At 37.8% G+C, this 26,675-nt stretch overlaps 1 protein-coding gene across 1 annotated transcript; it reads right to left on the minus strand.

The window, feature by feature from the left end:
* Positions 1 to 5,216: 5,216 nt before the first annotated feature.
* LOC116245960 (probable WRKY transcription factor 39) lies at positions 5,217 to 8,220 on the minus strand. The gene is made up of 4 exons (XM_031617605.2): positions 7,704 to 8,220; positions 6,815 to 7,505; positions 6,555 to 6,680; positions 5,217 to 5,727 (listed from the first exon to the last, which is right to left on the minus strand). Exons 2-4 carry the CDS (start codon positions 7,441 to 7,443, stop codon positions 5,583 to 5,585), a joined length of 900 nt encoding a protein of 299 aa, XP_031473465.1. The 5' UTR covers positions 7,444 to 7,505; positions 7,704 to 8,220; the 3' UTR covers positions 5,217 to 5,582.
* Between the last annotated feature and the right edge of the window lie 18,455 nt (positions 8,221 to 26,675).

Here is a 26,675-nt window from a genome sequence, read left to right on the forward strand (position 1 = left end):
AAAAAAATCACATGAAAGTATGCACCTTAAGGTTGTCTGTTTTCGTGCTTGAGCTGTGACATGAGAGAGAAAGAGAGAGAATTACAACCAAAGGCTGAAGGATGGTGAGGAGAGAATAAAGGGGAGGTAGTGTGAATCAATCGTGAGATTCACTGGGAGCGGCTTTGTCTCCACACTGCTGTTGCAGTTGATCCCCACAAGCTGCTACAGTTGGTTTTGAGCATTGATTCATATTCAGAAGATGCTTTTCAATGATTGAAAACATCTCCTATGCAACTTGGCGTTTCAGCATCAGTGGCTTTTATTTTCCCCTTTTTCTTTTTGTTCAGCCAGCTGCTTTAGGTGGGGTGGCAAGGAATTAAAAAAAAAAAAAAGCTCATCTTCCAACGGCTAACATATTCACACCTGAAAAAGCCTCTGCAAAGATCTGAAACGGGAATCTTCAAAGGAAAAAAGAAGAAAAGGAGAGGAAGAAGAGTGTTGTTGAGAGCAATAATTTCTCGAAAACATGTCTGAGTTTTAAAATAAGGTCTAAGTTGACTAGCCTTGAGGGGTTTAGCTAGGAGGCTGGGCCATGATTTTAGTGATATGGACGCTTACCTCTTGTGTTAATCACCAACACATGTCAAGACCTTGGGAGCGAGGGAATGGCCATGAAGATTTTATATCCTGGGCGTGCAACCAAATCTCTCGACTAGGAGAAATATCCTGCAAGTTGAACAAAAATGAATGTCTAATTGATTGAGCAAAGAGGGAAAAAAAATTTGGCCAGTTCTCTTGTTATATCATTAAAATTCGGGCCTCTTTTCATGTAACTATTATCGATCAATATAAATACTAAGGTCCATTCCATTTCGACAAAAGACCTACACTCGAGCTCCTTAGCTTTGCGTCCGCTATCCTGATCATGATTTTCTTACCCCCAGAGGTAATAAAGGAAACGAAGGGGCCTTCCCCTTGAGCTCGGTTGTGGGTGAGGAGGGATTCGAACCCTCAACACCATGGTTCGTAGCCACATGAGCTACAGGCCCCACGTCGTCTCCACTGAATCTGTTCCTGGGAGTACCCTCCAAAAGAAACCTTTTCTCTCCTCAGTCATTTTATTTCAGATTAAGAAGATGTGGAAGCGCGTCTCTATGTAACAAGGAAAAATCAAATAACACGAAAACACCTTTATAGAGGGATAAAATGAAAATACTAACAAAAATCACTTTGTATAAAGATTAAGGGGGGCGTTTGAATGCCACTCCAAAACTACTCTTTGAAAGTGTTTGGATGACAAGAAAATGCTGTTGGGTTTTCACAAAACAGTGGTTTCACAAAACAGTGTTTTCACCTGAGGATGAAAAAACCCATACCCCCCAGGTTTTTATCAAAAAATCTAGTTTTACATAATGAAAACCTGGTTTTTACTTGAGCATCCAAACTTGCAAACTAGGTTTTAAAGTGCCTTCTTCTTCAATCTCCAAATTATGAAGTTATCAGAGATCAGGTTCAAGTTAGATGTCTCGCACCTTGAGAGCGTTTTCTGACGTAAATAAATAATTGATAAATTAACATAGAGTTCACGGAACCATGAAATAAGTATTACATATTATATGCTAACTAAGCATTTTATGATCAATGACATACGCAATTAATTCTTTTATTCTTTGATTAATGGGGAGAAGGGCACCAGTACTCAACCGTCGTCTACATTATCCCCAATGAAGAACTCTAGGGGCCCATTTGGAAAAGGTAACGAATTGTTATTGTTTCCTGATCCTAAAAATTAGTGCAGTTTTACAGAATATTGTATTAGCTTGTTTCAAGAATCTGCCCGAATCTTTTAAACAAGTTTAGCAGATAGTAACAATTTGTTACCATTGTCAAACAGCTCCTAAGAACAAATGGCACAACTTGGGTGGGCAGATTCGCTGTAGGCCCTCGTCTTTTGCAGGATTTTGGTATTAGACCAATAATATGAGGGAATTCCAGAGAAGTTTATCTCTTTAATTAAATCGTTAGAGCGAAGTATAATTAGTTTAAGAACAATCCCATGGATTTAATAATGATCTTGTTATGCTGTGGGGGCACGTGATGATTTTGCTTGTCAAATTGCCCACATGAACCGAGCTAATTATTTTACCTTTCTAAAAAAAATGGAGAAAATAAAATTGGTTCATATTCGTTGCCACCACCATCGTCCCTAGTGGAGCCGACAGTCGCAGGTTCCAGGCGCTCAGGCCCATTTGCCTGATTGGCCCACCATTATCTCTTAAACAAAGATCATGCTCTTTCTTTATGTGCAAGAGGGAAATATGTTTGTTTAATTTAGTCTGATCTACTGTTTAAGCATCGGATGTTGACATTCAAATTCACACCATAGAGAGTTAGAGATCTTGTTGTTTAGTTTTAATATGATATCCTAGTTTTTTTCTTTCGTTGGCATACTAATAAATAGCATTGCTGACGTTGAATTCACACACCACAGTGAGGATTTATTTCTTTACTTCAAATCTAAAACTAATCTCTGATGTTGAGTTGAAATTACACAGCAGGAGAGAGAGAGAGAGGATTGTTTACTTTTGGTATCTAGCGGACTCTTCTGGCACTTGCTTTTGCGAGTGCTTGCTGTCATGGCAGACTAATCATCACAAAGCTATGTGATTGCAAGATGAAGATGATGATGATCCTGAAAATAGAGAAACTACCTCCTCCTCCTCCCATTCTCTCTCTCTCTCTCTCTCTCACTCTCTGTTGCCTTGTGGAGGCTGAATTGCAATTGCACTTGCACTTGTCCCAATGCTTTCTTGCCAACGTTGATGCCATTGCACCTTTGTCAACTGAGCAAGAAAATTTCTAAAAAACAACCAAAGCTTTTGAAAAAGTAAGCCCATGAACTGCACCTAATTGTGATCACTAGATAAGTTTATATATATATATATATAATATAACTGCATGACAGATCTTCTTGTCCATTTCGGCCAGTCCTATTTTGATCACCCGCCAACATCTTGAGATGGAAGGGTACTTGACTCAAATATAAGCCGTTAATCCATTCAAATCAAATTACTAATTTTCAAGAAGATGGCCTTAAACACCTAATGAGTATTATATAATGTTTAACATGTCATATTTCTTTTGATACAAAAATCTTTTACATTTTCAACAGAAAAAAGTTAAACAAATGAAAATAATTATACAAGAAAATTCTCGAAGCTTGCTAATTTTATCCTGTTGGATAAACTCTAAACCATGGGCCAACGACGGCCCCTCATCTCATTTTGGAAGAGGACCATCCAACAATAATTTAATGACGATGCAGGTTGAACAATCTCTTGAGACCTGACCGCCGCACAGGAGATGAGGTCACTGCTGTGACATGATGCTTGGTATGAACCATAAATATAAAACAATCAAAATCGCTGAGAAGACCAATCTCTGCTAGAATACTGAGTCAGAGTTCAATTCATTCCTTATCTTCAGTTAGATAATCTCAGGTTTTAAAATCTTTCATCTGGTGCGGCGTCGCTTTCAAAACATGCTAGCTTGACGCTCAGGTTTGAAACTGCAACCAAGGAAGACTTTTTAATTCCTCTTGAACTTGAGGAAGTAATTTGCCGATCTCAGGCAGAATCAATGCATGGACTTCATCATGGCGATTTGTTTTTAGCAGAGTGGTGGATTTAGTTTAGGCTATTTTGGCAGGAAAAGGGAAAAACAACTGTTGTTTCAGTGCAATTATGTAGTTAATCATATAATACTCAGGCAACTTCAGAGGTTCATGAAAAGCCAATTTAAGCATCAAAACGAATTAACTCTCTCTATTCTGTTTTGAAAAATCTTCAGTCAAATCTCGGGATTCAACGTGGCAAAAATACTACGGAGTTCAGGAACCGAGAGAATTGCAGCCACAAGCTCCACTCGACCAAGATATGTAAAGATTAGACCAAAGGTTTCCCCGACATGCTCTGTTGCTGACAGGATTAACACCTTTTGCAGATTTTCGTTACAGTTCCCGCTAAAGATAAAGGAATTCATCCATTTCTGTTCCTGTGATTAAAAGAACATTCAAGAAAAATAGCAGTTGCAGCTTCCTTCTGCTCTTCCATATATACAGTTCACCGACCGCCCACAATTTCTGCCCCCCGATTAACGCCTTACCAGTCTCTTCATGGGCACTTTGTGGATGAAGATGGAGGGACGCATCTGATGGATGGACTTCAAGTCAGGTTTTTGTCTCTTCTGTTAAGAGGTTGGCTCCTTGATTTTCGCGTCTCCTTTTTTGACTTGAACCAACTTTTTTTTTTTCCCCACAAAAGAAAACTAAAGAAGAAAACGGAAAGCAGGAAATGGCATCCGAGAAGAATACCATGCGTCTTTACAAAGTAAATTGATCAAGGCCACGCTGCTTTTTTATGACCTCAAAGGGAATAAATAACAGAGAAAGCAAGCATCATGACATGGAAAAAAAAATTGAGTGTTGACGGTGAGGAACCTGCAAGTACTAACTCTCTATAATCAATCCACTAGATTTGTATACAGAACAGGTCCTTGTCTATGTGAATGATGCAACAAAATGACCAACATTAGATTCTTATTTCAAGGTTTTCTGTCCCACTTGCTACTGGAGTCATTAACTCGAAAGAAACTTACACTACCCTACAATATTAACAGAAATGGGTCAACTATATTTATTACCAAGGACAAGAACATCTAAGGGCGAAGAGAATTAGACACTGAATAGATCAGGCCTAGTCTTGATGAATATCCTTCTGCAGGAAAGTGCATGCGTTGTGAAAAACATTATTTTGAGGAAGAAAAGGCAAAGAATTTAATCTTAAAAAATAAAAACAAAGTCCTCTCCAGCTAAATCTGGCAGAGGGACCAAATACAAACGGGTAAACAAAATTTCTACAGGATACTCAAAGACAAACTACCAAACGCCAGGAGCTCCGATACAAGCAGGTATCAGAGAGAGAACTAGGTTAACCATTTTGGTTAAGCACACAATTATAATAAAAAGGACGAACCAAGAATTTAAAATAGATACTGTCAGGAGAAAACGTTTGACATAGGGAAGAAATTGTTGTTTACTGACCTGCGGAATCACCACCTGATCATAGATACTAAGTTTAGTGCTAGCTGAGTAGCTTTCAGTCCTAGTTTCAGTTTCATTCTTATGAAAGTTGTATTATTTTGCTATGAAGCGGTGAAAAGCGTTATATCAAAGAGAGAAAACAAACAGCTCAATGCATTCGATTCAGGAAAGTGTACATTTTTAACTCAACAGATGCTGCCACAATGGAAGAACTTACATGTCCTATTGCAGCTTCCCACCAATCTACCCACTAACGCAACAGATACTGCCACCACGGGAGAACTCTTGCATGTTTCCACTCCTATTGTAGCTTCCCACCAACCTATCCCACCTATGAAAAGGTTATGAAGCTCCAAAAGTTCTTCAGAAATTTACTTGCCACATCTTCATATGATCAGCTTGAACAATGCATATTATTTACAACAAAAAGGTCAAGCATCACCAGTCATGCGCATGAAGGCACTGTCTATGAACCAATCCAACTGGCACCCGCTAAGGACTACGCATGGGTAGGTTGGGGCAGTAGTCTGGAATGATTGTGTTCCCCTTCATAGGTAACAATAAGCATGGATGGATCTTCCAAGCACCTTTCTACATGCTTTCTTGCAGGGCATCCTCTCATGCTGCTACATTTATAATAGCCCCTGCACAAACAAAACAAGCCATATATCTCATTTACAGAGTAAATTCTATGTTTCAGGCCACGTTACCAAAGATGAGGGTCAAGTAAATAAGACAAATTTGTACAACTTGGGGCTCTGTATTGTTTGCATAACCTAATTGCGTTAGCATGAATCTCAAATGACAAAAAGCTAAGCCATATGGACCTCAAACGTGAGCAAGTTCAACTCTCACAATAAGCATTGCCGGATGTTTCAGTCAACAGGATGAAAGGAAAGCAAATTCAATTAGCGATCTTGCAGACTCTGAACCATGACAGAGTTCATCTCATTGAATTGCGGGTGTGTGCCAATTATACAAAACACAAACAAGGATAGCTATCTAACAGATGTTCTGAAGCGAAGGCTCCAAATAGAAGCAAAAAAGCAGCTGAAGATAATTTAATTTTCCAGAAATTAACCATGCAAGAATCGGAAACCAAGCCATCTCAACATGCAGTGATACTTCAATTGTTCCTTTTTACCCAGGTCCAAAGAACAACGACATCAATAAGTGCGCCTAGAAGAACAAATCAAGGTTCAGCTATCCATTTGAGATCATGGCAAATCAGCAATCAATCATGGGCTAAAATTCCAGATGGACAAAAGATTGGTCAAGATCCGTGACAGCTATGTACTTCCTCTCCCTATGTACTTCTATTTTCTCCCGTCACCAGCAATCCAGCTAAGGCACAGAAGATGGATCCAAAGACTAACCGCCAAGACCATCTATAGATTCAATACCCTTGCCAAATTGCTGACCTAGAAAAAGGCAATCTCGAAAAAGCAACAAACAAGGGAGAAATGGGTACCTTGGATGAGGTGATCCCTTGATTGGTTTCTGCCCATACTTCCTCCAGGAGTACTCATCAGGTGGAATATCAGCAAGCTTGTTACTTATAGCAGGCACCTTAATGGATCTCTTAATCCTCAACTTCCTGCAAGCAACCAAAGGAATGAATGTTCCAATCCCTTAACTATCTGTATCAACATCCCACAAAACCAGACACACACACAAAAAAAGTCCAATAGAAATAACAACAGAAAGATAAATTCCAAAAAAATTTCAGACCTTCTTTTTGAACAGTGACATCTTCCAGTTGTTCCACATTTCCCACCATTACCATCCTCTCCTTTTCCTGAGCACTTCCTCTTCTGGTGGTGGCTGATCCTGTCCTGAGAAGAGGAGGGGCCGATTAGGCGAAACGCCTTTCCGTCCATATTGGCCACACTCCCATCCATACTGAGAGACGACATGAATGACCTGGTTGAGGACATGGTCGGCGTGCAGCTAGAGTTATCAAACTTCAAGTTTATGCTGCTGTTGCTCCTCCTGTACAAGAGATCAGCCTGAAGCTTCATCTGCTGAAGGAAATGGAAGTGGGCACTCGGTGACTGTGGATGAGGAGGGCAGTGAGGAAGCTCAGGGTAGGCCTTGGGTGCTGTCGGGTCCAAGCCCAGCTTGGGATTCTCCATGCATATCTTCTGCCTTGGTGAGGATTGGGTGCTGCCATTTCTGAACCTTGCATGGCCCGCCTTGTGGTTGAGAAGAGACACCACCCTCCTGAACTTCATGAGGGCCTCCCCGGTTAGGGCCACCACTGTGTTCCTCTCCGAACCCTCTTGAGGTTGAGACAGCGTGCTTATCAGCCTGTGGCAGCAGTCAACTGCTGCCTTGTTTGCTTCCTCCACCTCCTCCATCCTTCCTCCCCACCCAAAAGAAGTTGTCCCAAAAAAATCCAACAACCCAAATCTTCAGAACCCTATTTCCAGAAGCATGGTCTAATAAGCATGATGAAGAACAGTCACCAATCAACAAAATTTTTTCATGAATCACAAAACCACCATCTTCGTTTGATCCCAAACATTCAAGAGAAACAAAGAGACCCCAAAATCTACGGAGGCCTAATGCAACAAGCCACAAAGGACAGCAATGGCAAGAGCAGCAGAAAAGCCCCAACCTTTCTTTCTTAAATTCAAGAAGCAGGCACCTCTACGAACGCAACGAATGAACCAGAGGAACCATGAAATCAACGTAGAGATATATAAGTTAGGAATATGAATCCATTATTCCTCCACCAAAGCAAGCAGAAAAGAAGCAAGGAAAGATTTTCTCCGGGCTGGGGCTTTCAAGATATCAAAAGGAGAAAAAAATTAAGAGGAACCTCCCAAAAAAAACGAAAAATGAGACAGCGAAAAGCAGAGCCCAAGATTCGCAAGTCCAATTCCTACTCGCATAGACGATTAAAGGCATAATATTCTAATGGCGGAGCCCAAGACACCATGGTCGACAAAAAAAAAAGAGAGAGAGAGACAGAGAGAGGGAAGAGATAGAAAGAGAAAGAGACTGACACCTCAAGAAACGAATTGTAACGACAGGAAAATGAAAAAAAAAAAAACTCTTCAAACTAACAATAAACAATAATAATGAGGGAGAGAAAGAGAGACAGGGAGGAGGAGGACTTGCTGCTAGACAACACCCACCCTTTGACGAACTTGCAGAGGTGGGGCTCTCCCCGTCTTATTATTCCCACTTTTTCAACCGAGAGAGAACAAACTAAATTAAAATTTGTTTTGTATAAGCAAAAGAAAATAAAATAAAATTTCTTTTACGTAAGCAGAAGAAAAGAGAGAGAGAGAATAAAAAAATAGAAAGAAGGAGAGGGAGGACAAAGGACAAAGCCAACGAAGAAAAATCGCGGAGACTCACCTTTGAATCTTAACAATCATGAACACAGGTCTTGCTACTAAGAATTTTTTATAAGCCTGCGGTTTCTTTACGATGTATTGGCCCATGAAAAATTGAATCCATTAGAAGAAAAGCTACGAGTGACCGAACGCTTCTGGACAATGAAAGAAATACACCCTGAAAGAAATCCACAGATCTACACTTAAATTCTCCCTGCACAAAAGGTGCAAAAGAACATTCTTATGAGTATTACTCTTCTTTTCAAATTTTTTTACTTGAGTCAAGAAAGCCTTTCAAGAGCATACCACCTCATAAATAAATCCCAAGTAACCCAGTGAACAACTAAATGCATTTGTGAGCACTACAAAATAAGATCAAATGCAACAAAAAAATGCCAAAAAATAAACTAAAAAAAGGCCTAAATGACAAGGTGACACTTTCATAACACTTTTCCTGAACTTCAGTTATCGTTATCACATTCAAAGTATCTTCTAAGCCCCTATTGTTCTTTCAACCAAACAACAATGCATATAAAACTAGCTCATTCTCATAAATGAAAAAAAAAAGGAGCAGTCTAACGGTGTCTCAATCCAACTGACCTTTTCACCAAACTCAAGAAATCAAGCACCAAGACAAAACTTTTATTTAACAATTCTTTGTGAAAGCATCTCTACGCCATAAAGAACGAGAAAGTTGAGGCACACTTTGAGACAGCGACTACATATCCACAACTTGGCGTACCCTGTGATTAAGTTCGATTCATTATGAATCGACAAAAAAAGGTATTGCCGTATTGAATTTTTCTGCAAATAATTCAAAATGAAGAGGGGCTTTTGAAAAAGCAGCTGCCCACTCTCGTTTCACCGGAGTGGGTCAGGTTCGCCACGGAGCCGCGAAAGGAAAAAGCAGGGCAGCCAGCTCTATGGAACTTGTCTCAAATTAATTTGAGCCAGGTTTAAATATGTACTCGAAATGTTCAATTCTATGAACTTGATTTAAAATAGAATGAGAGAGTAATTAAACAAGTAATAACTAAACGAGTAAAACAAATTAAGCGGTTAAGAAAATTGAGACAGACTTAACAAAAGCAACGAACTTGTTCTATAAAAAGGTTGGCTCGAGTGAGTTGAAGCTAAGCTCAACCGGACTCACTGTGCTGCCTTAGGAAGAGAGAGAGACAGTTCGATAGGAGAGAAACTGTAGAAGACAGGGGTCTCCGCTTCCACGATTCGAAACGTGGTCCCCACAACAGGCAGGCGACGTGGCAGATTTTCAGCCGTTGCGGGCCAGAATCCAAGGCTTTTGTCCAATCATTGCGTGACAAGTTGCGAAGGAAGCTTGCTGAGTAAAACACGTGGCGGTGACGTGGTTGACCAGGCAAAGAGGTGGAGAGGGCAAGTGGGGCCCACATTTTGGCTTGGGAGTTGGGAAGCCCGAGTCGGCAGCGGTGGGCCCTCTACCGGTCAAAAGTTCGTTGACTCGCTGTCCATAGAATTTCATTTTGGGGCCTACATTTTGGGTATAATTTCATTACCACGATTCTACCTTCTCAATATTTTAAATACATGCAGCAAATGCATTAAGTAACACGTCACAACTAGCTGTGAACAATCAGCTCCACTCATTAAAGTTTGGATCATGAACGAGTTTTAGTTGAGTAGAGCTCGAGTTTATGAGTCGATTCATCCAAATAATCAAGTTGAGTTCGAATTCAACAAGTAACTATCGAGTTGAGCTCGAGCTTTAATTGATTTTGTCGAACTTTAATCAAATTGATATATTCAATTAAATTTACAAGTTTGTCAAGTCTTAATCGAGTCCAACTCGAGCTCAATACGTAACGATGAATATCAATTCTATTCAAATGAGTGTGTCGATCCTTAATCGAGTTGAGCTCGAGCTCAACACGTAACGATGAATATCAATTATATTCAAATGAGTTTGTCGATCCTTAATCGAGTTGAGCTCGAACTCAACAAATAACGATGAATGTCAATTCTATTCAAACGATTTTATCCAACTTTAATCGAGTCGAGCTCGAGCTCAACACGTAACTGCTGAGTCAAGCTCGAGCTGCTTTTGTCAATGTATTTTTGAGCCAAGTTGAGCTTGAGTTGCTTTCATCGAGCTATTCTCGAGCTTGAGCTTGAGCTAACTGAACTCAGGTTGACTTGGCTTGTGTTCACACCTAGTCACAACTTAGGTTCCCAATAAGACACTGTGTTAAAACTGAAAATGACAAAAAAAAAAGAAAACTTTTGATGGTAAACCAAAAAGTTCAACTTTGATGACAGAAGCCAACGGTCATCGGTCATCGTATAGTTTGAATGAATTCCACAATTGCAAGTGAAATGCTATGATAAACAACATTACAATGATAAACGTGAAATTTGTGCCCTTCCTTCTCATATTGCACACCTAACTGGCCTCCTTTTAGATTTGAATCAAAATATCAAACACTCGGAAGTTTCACTATTTACAAACGTGCATGCATTTTTCTTTGGATTGAATTCTTCAGCTCTTTATTAGAATTCATGCTTCACCTTACATACATACAACGAGAAAATTTTAACATTACGTTTTCTATACTGCTTAGACCTTCGGTATTTTTTTTTTTCACATGATTCTAGAGAGGAATAGACAAGCAGTCTAAATTTGTTTATATGTCATTGATTTAATTTTAAGAACTCCCAAATAAGATTAAGTATTAACGAATGTGACAGCGGTTTTGTTATTATTGTACAACGTGAATGCATTTATATACAATTTTTTATTCCTTCCTTCCATTTTAAAATACGTTTATTGCAAATCTTGATCCCTATTTTATATAAGAGGAAACAATGTTGCCCAGCATGTGGAGACACATGACGTGAGAAGTCATTCGTCTTTTTTTCTTTTAAATTATTCATCGGTCCGGCCCCGCTTGGAAAATAAATATTAAAAGCTGACTTTTCTAGAAATTCGTGCAAATATAAAGGGTACTTTTGTCATACGAAAAATATGGAAACCGAGCCTCAAGGCCCGTCAACGTCCTCCAAAATTTTAAAGGTCACCTTTGCGAAACAAACCATGTTTTAAGTAAAATTTTCCCGAAAGGCACCCTGACCGATTTAGTTTTGCTAAAACGTGCTACAGTATCCCAAGTTGTACGTCGTAAATAAATTCTCAAGGAAAATAATGTCATCTCGCAGTTTTCATTGAAAATGAAGAGAAATCGTACTCATCTTCTCATGGATGGGAAGGAGAGAAATTACTCCCAAAGTTTTCTTTAATTTTGGATGCTTAAGGAGCATACTGTACTTGATCAAACTAACTTGATCATACTTGATCAAACTAAAGGTACGTATACAACAGGTCTTTAGTTTGATTCTCGTAGATGTTATGCTTATGTGTCTTAAGATGATAAGACACGAGATCCAAGTTAAAGGGTGCATCGTTCTATCACTGACACTGGCGCAATTTAAGACCTCGAAGGCAGGAAGAATGAGGGGCCTTCGAGGTTGCTTCGGGCGATGGAATGATCTTCTCACTCACCCAAATTTCGGATGACAATTTGTACAGATTGAAAAAAAGATTTCACCGTAGGTTGTATGCTTTCGATGGCATTCAAAAAATGAATAGAAATTGATATCACAATGAAACATCGACATGGGGATCGAGTTTCAAAAAAACATTTTGTGTAAATAGTTGTTGAAAATTCGTGAACTTGGTGGATGAAGATATTATTCAATCCATAGTTATAAATAAGAATCTTTAAGGTCAATGCTTATATTTTGATATAATAGCATAAGCAATATCATTTAAACTAAGCTCGAGTTTTCAGTTAGGGCCCGTTTGATGCAGTAGTGGAAGAATTTAACATGATAAAATTATCATGGTAATTTTTTTTGAAAAAATTTACATAGTATCTTCCAATCTAAGACCCTGTTTGATGACATGATAGAATTTAACGTGGTATAATTAACCATGTTTGTGCAAGTAAAATTAACCATGTTTGATGCATATGGTGTTAGTAGTAGTTGGTTTTTTTTTTTCTTTTCCTCCCCAATTTAACGTGAAAAGAAAATGAAAAATGATCTTCTAAAACAACAAAATGCTGATGTCAAATTTGAAACCAAAACATCATTTTTAACATTGAAATTAGTAGAATTTGAATTCCTAAGTTTACCACGACAACAGTAGGTTCCATCCATTCGACCCAAGATAAAAATGGGTTTGCATTGGTTGCAAAGTTAATTAGTGTGAAGATAACTGATTTGGAGATCCTCCTCTCAATAAAACGATTATATAGTTTACTTCAAAACAAGCACTGCCCGTTCAACAGAAGCTATTGAATGCTGGTCTTTTTTATGGATTCAAGTTTACTTTGCTTTATGACAATGTGAAGCGAGGATTGGCTACTAAATGAGATCAACGAACCAAATGTCTGTGTGCATGTGTGTTGCCTATGCTTGGCCGATAATTTCTTAGTACCATAGCATTGAAGAATGTACAACTAATTATCAATTAACAAAATTAAATTACACCACATTAGTAATTAAATGTTGTTGGTATTGAAGGCCTGTGTATGAAAAATAGCAAAGAGGAAAGATCAGTTTTTGATGGTTTGCGTCAGTGGCGGAGCCAAAAAATTTTTGCTATGGGGCACTATGAAAAAAATCTCAAACTAAAATATATGTTATTTTAAAATACATAAAAGTTGAAAAGCATTTTCAAGGACATGAGAGCTTTCTTCCAAAAAAACTAACTTTTCTATTACTTTAAACTTAAAATTTTATTTTTTTTTTTACTACTAAATTTCATGGTAACTAGTACATTGGATCTAATTTCAGCACTCTAGTACATGAAAGTAATTTTCATATCTCTTTCTTCTTCATCAAATCATAGACAAATTTTCTGTTGCAAGGAATCAAGACTAAGCCTATTGTAGACAACTTTTCTGTTACATTGGATCAAATTTTCTTCATCAAATCATATTTTCTTTCTTCTTCAATAATGCTCGGTAATGCCCAAGCTTGAGCTGCAAGCCTATTATGAGAGGGACAAATTTGAGCTTCCCCACACTGGTATGCATCCAACGTTTGTCTCTTTGCCTGATCATCTTGAAGGCTATTTCAAACCAACTTTGTAATCCTTCATTAGTAAAAGAAATCTTCATTAAGCATGTTCTTGTACAACTTTAATATTGGTGTGACGAACTGCTGCACTTGCTTTATCAAGTGTAAGGTCTCAGCTTGACTAAAGGCTAAAGCTCATCCCTTGTCTCCACACGAACAAAGCAAAAACAAAAACGAAAACAACACGAACAAAGCAAAAACAAAAACGAAAACAACAAAAACCATGTAGTGTTCAACTTCAATCTCATTTCAGAAAACAAAAATGAAAGAAACAACAAACAAAAAACGCCAGTAATATGGAATTTAAATTGCACACAAACGAGAGAGAACAAGTCAAGTGGAGAAACTCTGCTTCTGGCATCATCCACCTTAGAGATAGAGAGCACATTTCAGTTGAGGGGAATTAGCAGATTTAGGGCTAACGAGATGCAGACAAAATAAAAAATAAATCAAACAAATAGACATTAAACGCCCAGAACCAAACACCCAAAATCGCTGTAGGGCTGAAAGATGTGGGGGGAAGAACTGAGAAGGGGAAGAGCCAACCTGTGGTGGAGGGGGGAAGGCCGAAGGGAGGAGCAGAGTCAGCAGACCTGCTGCTGCCGGAGCTCTGTCCTGGGGCTGTAGAGGGGAGAAGATCCAAGCAAACTTGCTGATAGCCTAATGTTGGAGCTGCGGAGAATTGCTGCGGCAACGAAACGAAAGAGCGTGCAAGATGCACAGATTGGGACCGGATCCATTTTTGGCGTGGGCAACACACGTCAACAGGGGCATGAGGCAGACTGTGGCTCCATTTCACTGTGGAGCTTTCTTGCGGTGGCGTGGGCAGGCGCCCACGCTTGCCCCACGTTGGCTCTGCTACTGGTTTGCGTGTGACAGAGCGACATGTAGAGGTGCATAAGGCGCACCTGGGGCTGCAATCGGGCGACGTAGGAGACACACTGAGAGAGAAGGAGACGCAGAGGAAACACAACAAGAGAAGAGGAGACGCAGCGACAGAGGAGAGACCTGTGCAGTAGCAAAGGTGAGGAACAAAAGCGCAACAGAGTAGGAGACATGGAGACAGAAGGAGACGCAGACCTGTGCAACGAGAGAGGAGGAGAAGACCGTCGAGTGTGAGGGAGGAGGACAAGCAGACCTGTGGAGTGCAGCGAGAGAGGAGCCCTTCCGTCGACCGCGAAGAAGGAGGAGACACAGTGAGGTGTAGCGAGAGAGAAGAGGGGAAAAGATGGGCGTTCACTGAAAAAGAGGAGAGAAATTGAGAGCCCTAACGGCTCTCAATTTTGTCTGTGCCAAAAAGTCGGTCTTGTGAGGACTGAGTTTTTCACAAGCAAAATTTCACCCGATGGCAATAAACATTTCAGGTGAAATTTTTAAGCGTTTGTTGCGAAGAACGGTGAACGGATGAAATTTCATTCTCTCGTAGATGCACAGGATTTTTTCCTCTGCATCAAACGGGCCCTTAAGCTTGAGCTCAACTCATATAGTCAAGCCTAGCGGAGTGAGTTCAAGTCAAGCTCGAGCTAGTTGTATAGTCATGCCTATTGTTTTATCCAATAATTCATTCTCTTCGTAGGCCCACACCATTTCAGAATTTTACCATTTCATCTGGTCTCCCTCCAGGGTTGACAGAGGCCATGGCCCCTTTACATTAAAAAAAAAAAGTCAAAATTTTACTTGTAAATTTTAAAAATTTTAGTTTAACCCTATATATAAAATTTAAGATTGACGATTATTAAAATTTTGAAACTATAGTTCGGCTTACGACAAAGAAATTCTTAACTCTACCCTTGCTTGCAGCTATACCTCAGCTTTAGGAGTTCCCTTAGCAGCCAATCTGTTCACACTGCACAGTATCAACGGTGCAAAATCTCATTTTATTAATGGCAATAGTCTATAGAAGTAAAGCATGGGTAACTTTCTGGTTTGCTTGCTCACAACATCTCAGATGAAGGAAATGGATTTGCTGCAAGAATTTTAAGTGCATCATCAATAACCAACCATTTTCTTAATAATCGGCAAATAACAAAAACTAACGGGCAAGCAAATTAACCTGCAAAATCTTTGTTGTATCATTTTTCTCCTTATTTATAGAATTTCAATTTGAAATCCAAATTCAAATTGCAAGATAGGTGGGACTCAAAGTACAAGTGTGGCAGTTAATCAACAATTTTCGCGGTGAAATTTTTTCACCGCTGTAAAATCAACAACAGTGGCATTCTACCGAAAATGCCAGTAAACCATCTATTAATTTATTGCTGCTTTTTAGTAACGTCGCTGAAGATCGTCTTTTGCCGGTCTTCAGCAGAATGAGTTGTGTCCGCTGTTTTATGAGTGTGCAACTTACATACTCAGTAAAAGAAAGGGGATATTTGCGTAACTTTAAAAAAAAACATGTCTTTTATATTCAATTCACTTTTTTTTTTTCATTTCTATCTTGTAAAAAAGTTGTCTTTTTCTACGTGAACAAGAGTACTCTTGTTATTAACCAATATGGGGCACATAACCAGGTGTTGGCCTTCAGCGGCTTTTTTTTTAGGACTTCACTGAAGGGCTCGGTCAGTAGTGAATTTCTTTGAAAATGTCAATAAAGTTTCTCTTATTTTTGCTTCTTTAGTTATGTTCCTCGTCACTAAATGTCATTAACGACAGTGGGATGCGTTACTAAAAGTGCATATTCAAATTTCTTACCTGACCTTCCTTTCATCAACCTTTCAGTGATGTGAAAACTTTACATTAGTAAACCTTTGGCAGCTCTCCCCTTTCAAAACTCTCTCTTTCTTCTTTTTTCCCACCCATGCCGTAGCTCACCCCCTAGGCTTTCTCTATCTCTCTCTTTATATATATATATATATATATATATATATAATTTCATATGGCTATTTTTTCACGTTTTCCCTCTTGCTTTTATTTTTGTCTATTTTTTTTTCTTGTTAACTTCTTTTTTTGCTGTTTTTTTCTTTTCCGTTGTTAAAGCTACCGGGTAAGCAATCTAATATTCTAATTAGACCTAGAACCCCTCTACTGAGAAGAATGGCTCTCTAAGTTCCGTTTTGCTAATAATCTAAGGGACGTAGAGCGGTGAAACTTTCACCGGTACAGGTCTCTCACTTTCAATGATGCATATGTGGATCAGTAAAAAAAAAGATAAAAACATTTTAGTGACACAAAGTCATGACAGTAAAAGTATGGAAACTTTGGGGATGCGAATTTCGCGTAGGCAAAAGAGAACATTATAAATCACGTCAAAACTGGTATTCTACGACGCGAAATTCAGTCCCCAAGCAGGTCCAAGCGGAGCTCGGTGATTATACGTATGGATTGCTCCTTTGCGTCGTTGAATTTGAACCCATGACCAGCTGAGCTGCCTGCTGGTTATGTTGTTCATGGAATTTCATAAATCCTAGTTTTTGCTCTAAAATCTTCTCTAAAAAGAAGATGTTACAAATAATCAGTATTTAGGTGGAATCAAAATATTACTACTACCCTCTTTGTTTCATGATCTTTCTTGTATTTACAGATTGCTATTGAATATATGGTGAATGAATCAAATTAAGGAATAATAGGTAACAAATCTATACAAAAATGAAGCTTGATTTGTTGGTATCCATAATTGCTTCTTTTGGATTTATTACATTACAATCATACCGTACCTGCAGTTTCTAGATTCAATCAATTTCTCCACTATAAATTGGATTGCTAACCTCTCTCTATGTATCAGAGTTTGCTTTTCTTGCTTTTATCATATGTAAAAGCTGCCCTTCAGCATGTGGTTCCGAGAAACCTACTGAGCTAGGTACTTCAGTTTGATTCGCTTCCAATGGTATTCATGAGAATTGAAAATATAGTTATATGAATGTTTCTCTAATTCCTCAACATGAACGCACTTATATATGCGTGTTATACTGTTTATTCAAATTATTCATTGTCTGCAAGCTAAAACATGTTATGACACGAATACTTTCACCTTCAAGGTCCATCACCTTGATTAAGTGAACAAGTTTTTCTACATTGTCACGTTTTTTTTACTAAGATTTTTTTGCTAAATTCTTGACATGACATGAATATTTTAAATTAAAAAGTTTTGCTACATTGTCATATTTTTTTACCAAGAATTTTTTGCTAAATTCTTGACATGACATGAATATTTTCATTCCCCAAGGTCCATCACCTTAATTAAATTAACAAGGTTTGCTACATTGTCATATTTTTTTACTGGAAGGACACCATTTCCAGTTATAGATTAAAAAAGAAAGCTATTTTTTACTTTCAAAGTTGTAGCTTTCATATCAAAATTTTTTCACCGAGAAGCAGGAGCGGAAAATCGGATGAGAGCTGCAGTGGACAAAGACGGAGAAGGGTGTGCGGATGATGAAGCCGGCCATAGCGGCTTTGTCCGACGCATGCATTGCCAAACACATTCAATTCCAGCTCCGTGAATCTCTCGCTCTGGTTGTTCAGAGCCAATACAGCCAAGATTTAGTACGTTAAAATTCCAAAGAAAATCATGTGGATTTTTTTTTTTGCTTCGTTTACAGTTGCTATTATAGTTAAGCCTTGTTATAAAAAGAAAACAGTATACATTAATTTGAACAATATATGCGGATGATGAAAGTCAAATTCTGCCTCAGAGATGTAAAATGCTTATATTGTATATAAACTGAATCAATTACATTAATGTGTATAAAACGAAGCATTTTACATCTCAACGGCGAAGAGAGTGAGATCATTACAAGAGGAATAAAACTTTGACTCTCTTCATCTTCATGTATTATTTAAATTAATATATATTCTTTTCTATTCATAGCAAGGCTTAAGCAAAATAGCAACTCTAAATGAAGCAAAAAAAAAAACCACCGGATTATTTTCAAGAATTTTAACAAGAGCAAGAGATTCCGGGCACTGGAATTGAATGTGTTTGGCAATGAACGCATCGGATCAAGCAGCCATGGCCGGGTTCGTGTTCCGCGCACTAGTCATTGTCCTATTATGATTCTCCGACCAGTTGCCTCCAGAGAATTGACAAAGAATATTAAACACCAAAGAAATAGCAAATGAATGATCGAAATAATGATCTTAACCCATTTCACATCTTCAATACATGGGTTTGGGATAGAGGAACTCCCTTAACTGAATTTGCATCCCTTCCATAAGCTTTTACTTGCTTCTTCATTCAAGTCAGACCACATGAGATAAATCATACCATTACAATGGCATAATCATGGCTCATTTTAAGCCAACAAGATTCCAACTTCGTTCATGATTTCTCTTGTAAATGTAAAAAGTAGATGATTGTAATCTTATCTCTATAATTCCAACTTCGTTCATTTGTATCTAAAAAGGTTAAAAGAAGTCTCATTTTTTAGACTGGTTTGAGTTTTACTTGGCATCTTCTGAAAAGGCGTGTATGTTTTCAATTTAGTTGGGCCAATATGAGCATGTATTCTGCTCGGCTCTAGTAGCTTAGCACGTAAAAGGAAAGGTCTCTAATTCAAATCCTGTTAGGACTATGGCTCTATGTCTCAAGTGGTGGAGTATGATACCTTAGTCAAAGATGCACCATTGCCACTATCGCTCTGGTTGTTCAGTGTCAATGCAACCAAGATTTAGTACGTTAAAATTCCAGAAACAATCATGTGGATCTTTTTTTTTTTTTTTTTGCTTCGTTTAGAGTTGCCGTTCTAGTTAAGCCTTGCTATAAATGGAAAACAACGTATAGTAATTTAAATAATATATGCAGATGAAGAGAGTCAAAGTTTTATTCTTGGTGTAATAATCTCACTCTCTCTGTCGCTGAGACGTAAAATGCTTCATACATTGACATAAACCGAACTGATTACTTTAATGTGTAGAAAGTACAGAGTGGGATGGTTACAAGAAGGATGAAACTTCGACTCTCTTCATCATCTGCATATGTTATTTAAATTAATGTATATTATTTTCTATTTATAACTAGGCTTGAGCAAACTCTGAATGAAGCAAAAAAAAAAAAAAAAAAATTCCACAGGATTTTGTCGGGAAACTTATCGTCCTGAATCTTGGTGGCATTGGCACTCAACATCCAGAGCAAGAGATTCCTGGCATTGGAATTGAATTTGTTTGGCAATGAAGGCATCGAACCAAGCTGCCATTGAATATGTTTGGGTTCTTCGGCTCCTACACAAATTTGGAAAATACCATTCGCTCTCAACCCAAACCAAATATTTCGGCTCCGCTTTCTGAGTGTGTTCATACAGTACTCATGAAAGAAGAGCTATCTGGCACTATTATTTCCGTCAGCCTCGTCGGCATTTCTTTGTCTTTCCCCTCCGGCGCTTCAAAGCACAACTTTGATCACAGGCAAAATCATTTAAGAGGGGCGGAGAGAATACTGGAAGGCGGAAGAATGTCACAACTCTTCAATACATAAATGAAGTTACAGTATCCTATGATTGAGTAGGTGAAAGATGAAAAGGAACAATAAATTTATTCCGCAAAATTAAACACCAAGAAAACATGAGAAAAAAAAGTAAGAATTGACGATTCGACAATAAAATAGCCAGTGGGTCATACTGAACTGACCAATTCAGGAATTCCCACACGCCTGAAGAACATGGTCCTCTTATCATTTTATGGTGGTGTACATTAATACGCAATTATGGACATTCTCTTATTATTTCATTGCTTAAAATTTGTCAAAAGATTTTCATATATAACACATCAACAACAGAAATATTTCCAATACAACGTAATTTGATTTCCTGCAGCATTACTTTGTGAAATGATTCACCTCCAACTCTGATGTTGATAACATAGGTAGAGTCATCGATTCTCCTACTCCCTACATCCAACTTTCTAAACCCTTGCTTTTTCTGCTCCATCAATGGGAGGAACCAAGCTCCAGTAGAGCCAAATTTATAAACATCGAGGGGTACCGTTCCCACACAAAAAAAGCAGGTTGACAGAAAAAATGTTGAACTTATTTAGACTTTTGACTAGTTTTAGTCGGTTTTCTTTCTATCATTTACCTCGAGTGAATGTTCTGTTAAGTTTAGACAACGCCGAAATTCAACATTGGAACATTGTGTGGCCGGATAATTTTCAAGCTCAGTTGGACATTTTTTCTCCCGTTTCTTATTCTGCCTGTTTACTGATCAGAAACCGACCAACTGCGGAGAAACGAAAGAAGAAACTAACCAACTGAGCTTGAAGCCTCCCACGGGCCATCCCTTCCTCTTTCGGCGACATCTTTGTGGTCGTTCCTACAAGAATTTCAACATTGATAAGCCTACATAAAAATGAGGATGATCTATTCTTTTGTACCCATAATTGAAGGTGAAGATCAGAGCGTTTATATACATCATACACAATGTAGTCTACATTTTAAAATGTTTTAAATTTTTTTCTTATTTTTCAATTATTTTTTAATTTAGCAGATTTTCGTAATTGCAAAAGGTAAAATGAGAACCCAAATAACGGATTTTGACTTTAAGATCCTTATTTGTTGAACCATGAATTTAAGATCTACCTTTTGCCACATCAATCACTAAGAGCACATGTATGTTCTACGTCAAACCCATGAATCTAAAACCTAAAGCAAAAAAATTACTCTTCTAGTTTATGGAACGCTTGTGTCATGACATTTTCATTTTGCCTTTACTTGTTTCCTTTTGTTTGGTAGGGAAGCTCTTTGGTCTTTCCAAGTACGGCTGCACAAGGAGCCCAACGACTTCAGGCTTGACTCAAGGTCGCTCATAAAAACTAGGCTTGAGCTCCACTAATTTATAAAAAGAAAAAAGGTCAAACTCGAGATTAAATTTATGTTTGAAATGTTAAACAAGTTGACTTTGATTGTAGAACTCAACTTGTTTAAACTCCCGCTCGATTGCATAAATGCATCATGAATAAGTGATTTTATGTTACTAAGTTTTTCTTTATAGGATATTTGGATGTAGAATATGTGCATTCTTTCTTTGGATTTTATGTTACATAGTTGCTTATAGTTGAATTAGTTCAAAAAAAAAAAAGAGGTAAGAGAGTGAAGCCAGAGCTCAATGATTTATCATCGAGACGAGCTCAACCTCGAGTTTTTTGAGTCCCATTTTGAAACACCCAAAGACTCAGTTTGTGCTTGGGCTAGAACACTAAACGATCATTGTTCCTTGTAGCAAGCTCGAGCTCGACTCAGTTACACAAAATCAAGCTCGAACTCAACTCTTTTAACCCATAACAAGCTCGACTCGACTACACAAAATCAAGCTTGAACTTGACTTGTTTAACTCATTTAACTTGTTTTGGCATTAACTCGTGTAAGTGTTTAACTCATGTAGCTTGTGAAAATTTGCTTTTATCCTCCAAGTTAAAACCGGTGAATCAATTTTGCCAATATTATATAAAGTACCGGTTTGCAAGTAGAGTTGAGCATAAACAAGTCGACCTCTTGAAACTCTAACTCAACTCGTTTATCGTTTCGAGTAACTTTGTAAGCTCGAATATAAACGAGTCGAGTATGAGCCGAGTTTTTTCGATCAAGTTCGAGTCGAACACGAGTTGACACAGCTCGTTGTGCAGCCCGACAAATTAATTGCAGATATGGGTTTCCAATTGAGTCAAATTGTGACTCCACTTGACGACTTATAAGTCACCCGTCTCATTTTCCAGACCTTCAAAGCATAGGACTTTTTGACTTCAAATTCAAATCCCCAGTTATTAAGCCAGCCAGAACCATGGAATTCTTATCTTAGAGAGACAAATGAACAATGGGAAAAATGTGACACTTTGAATTATTCAATTATCATGTGGAACAAACACTTTGAATTGTTCAATCGTCATGTGCAAAACGCACCCACTCTCTATTCCAATGGAAATGGTTTTTTCCATATAAGATGCCTCAAGTCATGTTGGCATTTTGGAGTTCAATTTCATATTGACAGCTAATTTATTTGCCAATCAACATCTGCGTTGCTTGCTTTCGTTGAAAAGTTCAAATTTTCCAATCAAATATTTGTCTACACGCACAAGAAAATAACATCAAAATTTTTGGTGTATATAAGATTTTTGATATATGTGAAAAAGGGAGTATGAAAAGTCCACAGATCCATGATAAAGCAGTGTATGAGGAATATGTATCGATTTGAAAACTTAACCAACATTGGGGTTTGGACAGTTCAAATTCTCCAATCAATGCTTATCCGCAGGCAGAACAAAAAGAACGTCAAAAAGTTGTGATATATATAAGATTTTTCATATAGGAGAAAAAAGGAGTACGAAAAGTCAAGAGAGCAATTATAAACCAGTATGAAGAATATGAATCGATTTGAAAACTAAAAGATCAGAGCTTGGAGAAAACATGGCGTCCGCAAAATTCAGAAACCATGCTCTGTTAGTACCTTCAAAAATCATATGTTCTTCAAAAACAAGGAAAAACAGATGCATGAATGGAAAAGGCACAAAAAGCATCAACGTTAAAACTGAAATTTTTTTTCAAAAAATATGAGAAACCGCTTCACTGGTGTAGAATACCTGGTCAGGCACGAGAAAGATAGAAAGGACGTACTTTGTTTGATTTATGTGATGTTATTATTTTAAATGATAAAAATTACAATTAAGCGTGTGCATCGGACCGGCGTGGCCCAAAGCCTTTGGTAGTAGCCCAAACCTGACCCACTTAGCAACTTTATATCTGCTAAATAATCAAGTTCGTTGCCTACCGTGATTTGAAACTCTTAACATTTTATTTTTTTTAATATCTCAAAAACACACAATCGATATATCAAGTGTTTTGAAAAGAGTCATCAGCACTCACAAAATGTTTTTAAGAAAGTCATTGTTATTGCACTAAAAGTTTGTATGCCAACATTATATATATATATATATATATATATATATATATATATATATGTGATGTTGGCATAAGAGATGACTTTTAAATACATATATCGAGTTGAATCAAACCTCCAATACCCAATCTGGCCTGACAAGTTTTTTTTTATCAGACCATTCCAAATGTCAAATAGCCAGTTCCAAGCCTGGCCCGTGATGAGCCGGGTACCTTACTAACCATGGAGTACAGGAGCGTAGCCCACCCTTAAGTGTAATATTTTAATTAACAGGTATGCAAACGAAGAGCCCGACAAAAGGGGAATGGTAAAAGTATCAAAACTTTGGGGATGCGAATTTCACGTAAGCAAAAGCAAAAAAATATAAATGAAGTCAAAACTGGTTTTCTTCTGTGATGCGAAATATGTGTAGTTAGATTTGAACCCATGACCAGCTGCCTGCTCATTATGTTATTCATGGAATTTCATAAATGCTTGGTTTTGCTCTCAAATCTTCTCTAAAAAGAAGATGTTGCAAACAATCAATATTTAGGTGGAATCCAAATATAACTACTTAACCCTTTGTTTCATGATCTTTCTTGTATTTACAGATTGTTATTGAATATATGGTGAATGAATCAAATTAAGGAATGATAGGTAACACTGACAAAGAATATTAAACACCAAGGAAATAGCAAATGAATGATCGAAATAATGATCTTAACCCATTTCACATCTTCAATACATGGGTTTGGGTTAGAGGAACTCCTTTAACTGAATTTGCATCCATTCCAAAAACTTTTACTTGATTCTTCATTCAAGTCAGACCACATGAGATAATGGCTAATGGCTTCCAATGATATTCATGGTATTTGAAATCATAGTTTATACGAATGCTTCTCCCAATAACAGTTTAAGCATAGAATACTGTTATATAGCGGCTTTGTCCGACGCGGTCATTGCCAAACACATTCAATTCTATAGCCAGGAATCTATCGCTCTGGTTGTTCAGAGCCAATGCAACCAAGATTTAGTACGTTAAAATTCCAGAGACAATCATGTGGATTTTTTTTTTTTTTTTGCTTCGTTTAGAGTTGCTATTCTAGTTAAACCCTGTTATAAATGGAAAACAATGTATTTTAATTTAAATAATATATGCAGATGAAGAGAGTCAAAGTTTTGTTCTTGGTGTGATTATCACACTCTCCCTGCCGCTGAGACGTAAAATGCTTCATTTTGTACACATTGATATAAACCGAACTGATTACTTTAACGTGTACAAAGTAAAGCAGGTTACATCTCAACGGCAGCGAGAGTGGGATGATTACAAGAAGAACGAAATTTAGACTCTCTTCATCTGCATATGTTATTTAAATTAATGTATACTCTTTTCTATTTATAACTAGGCTTAAGCAAAATAGCAACTCTGCATGAAGCAAAAAAGAATCTACAGGATTTTTGTCGAGAAATTTATCGTCCTGAATCATGGTTGCATTGGCACTCAACAACCAGAGCTAGAGATTCCTGGCATTGGAATTGAATATGTTTGGCAATGAAGCTGCCATGGTGGGGTTCTTTGGCTCCTATACAAATTTCGAAAATACTATTCGCTCTCAAAATTCTGGCTCTGCACTGGATATGTTCAGTACAGTGCTCTCATGAAAGAAGAGCTATCTGGCACTGTTATTTCCGTCAGTCTCGTGGGCATTTCTTTGTGTTTCCCCTCCGGCGCTTCAAAGCACAACTCTGATCACAGGCAAACTCATTTAAGATGGGCGGAGAGAATACTGGGAGGAGGAAGAATGTCACAACTGTTCCATACATAAATGAAGTTACAATATCCTATGATTGAGTAGGTGAAAAATGAATAGGAACAATAAATTTATTCCGGCAAAGGACAAAATTAAACACCAAAAGAACATGGGAAAAAAAAAGTAAGAATTGACAATTCGACAATAAAATTTAGAGTGGGTCATACTGAACGGACCAATTCAAGAATTTCCACAGGCCTGAAGAACATGGGCCTCTTTATCATTTTATGGTGGTGAACATTAATACACAATTATGGACATTCTCTTATTATTTCATTGGTTAAAATTTGTCAAAAGATTTTCATATATAACACATTAGAAATATTTTCAATACAAACTAATTTGATTTTCTGCAGCATTACTTTGTGAAATGATTCACCTCCAACTCTGATGTTGGTAACATAGGTAGAGTCATCAATCCTCCTACTCCCTACATCCTCCTTTCAACACTCTTGCTTTTTCTGCTCCATTAATGGGAGGAACCAAGCTCCAGTAGAGCCAATTTTATAAACATCGAGGGGTATCGTTCCCCCACAAAAAGTGCAGGTTGACAGAAAAAATGTTGAACTTATTTAAACTTCTGACTAGTTTTAGTTGGTTTTCTTTCTATCATTTACCTAGAGTGAATGTTCTGTTAAGTTTAGACAACGCCGGAATTTAACATTGGAACATTGTGTGGCCGGATAATTTCAAGCTCAGTTGGGCAGTTTTCCTCTCCTTTCTTAGTCTGCCTGTTTATTGATCAAAAACCGACCAACTGCGGAGAAACGAAGGAAGAAACTAACCAACTGAGCTTGAAGCCTCCCACGGACTATCCCCTCCTCTATCGGCGACATCCTTGTCGTCGGTCCAGCCACACAATTTTTCAACGCGGAATTCCGACGTCTAAATTATGCTTCCATTAACGACCGACCGAAATTTCCGGCAACACGTTGTGCGTCCTACAAGAATTTCAACATCGATAAGCCTACATAAAAATGCGGATGATCTATTCTTTTGTACCCATAATTGCTTTTTTTGAATGACGGTGAAGATCAGAGCGTTTATATACATCATAAACCAATGTAGTCTACATTTTGAAATGTTTTAAATTGTTTTTTTCTTATTTTTCAAATATTTTTCAATTTAGCAGATTTTTGTATTTGCAAAAGGTAAAATGAGAACCCAAATAACGGATTTTAACTTTAAGATCCTTATTTGTTGAACCATGAATTTAAGATCTGCCTTTTGCCACATCAATCACTAAAAGCACATGTTCTGCGTCAAACACTAAAACTAAAGCAAAAACCTCAAGCAAAAAAAAAAAAGAATACTCTTCTAGTTTATGAATCGCTTGGGGGCATGGGAAGCTAATCAAATCACAAAATTTTTCCTTTTCTTTGATCAGGAGGCTCTTTGGTCTTTCCAAGTAGGGCTGCACAAGGCGCCCAACTACTTCAGGCTTAACTCGAACTCTTTCATAAAAACTTGGCTCCAGCTCCACTGATTTATAAAAAAAAAAGATGTCAAACTCGAAATT

Source organism: Nymphaea colorata, chromosome 1, assembly GCF_008831285.2.
Source record: "Nymphaea colorata isolate Beijing-Zhang1983 chromosome 1, ASM883128v2, whole genome shotgun sequence".
NCBI classification, from domain to species: Eukaryota; Viridiplantae; Streptophyta; class Magnoliopsida; order Nymphaeales; family Nymphaeaceae; genus Nymphaea; species Nymphaea colorata.

Excerpts from the sequence above, each read along its gene's own strand:
- LOC116245960 (XM_031617605.2), bottom strand. The coding sequence starts at position 7,443 with ATGGAGGAGGTGGAGGAAGCAAACAAGGCAGCAGTTGACTGCTGCCAC. Across the intron at positions 6,681-6,814 it reads TGTCACTGTTCAAAAAGAAG|GAAGTTGAGGATTAAGAGAT; the intron begins GTCTGAAATTTT and ends GGTTGCTTGCAG. Across the intron at positions 5,728-6,554 it reads AAGGGATCACCTCATCCAAG|GGGCTATTATAAATGTAGCA; the intron begins GTACCCATTTCT and ends TTGTTTGTGCAG.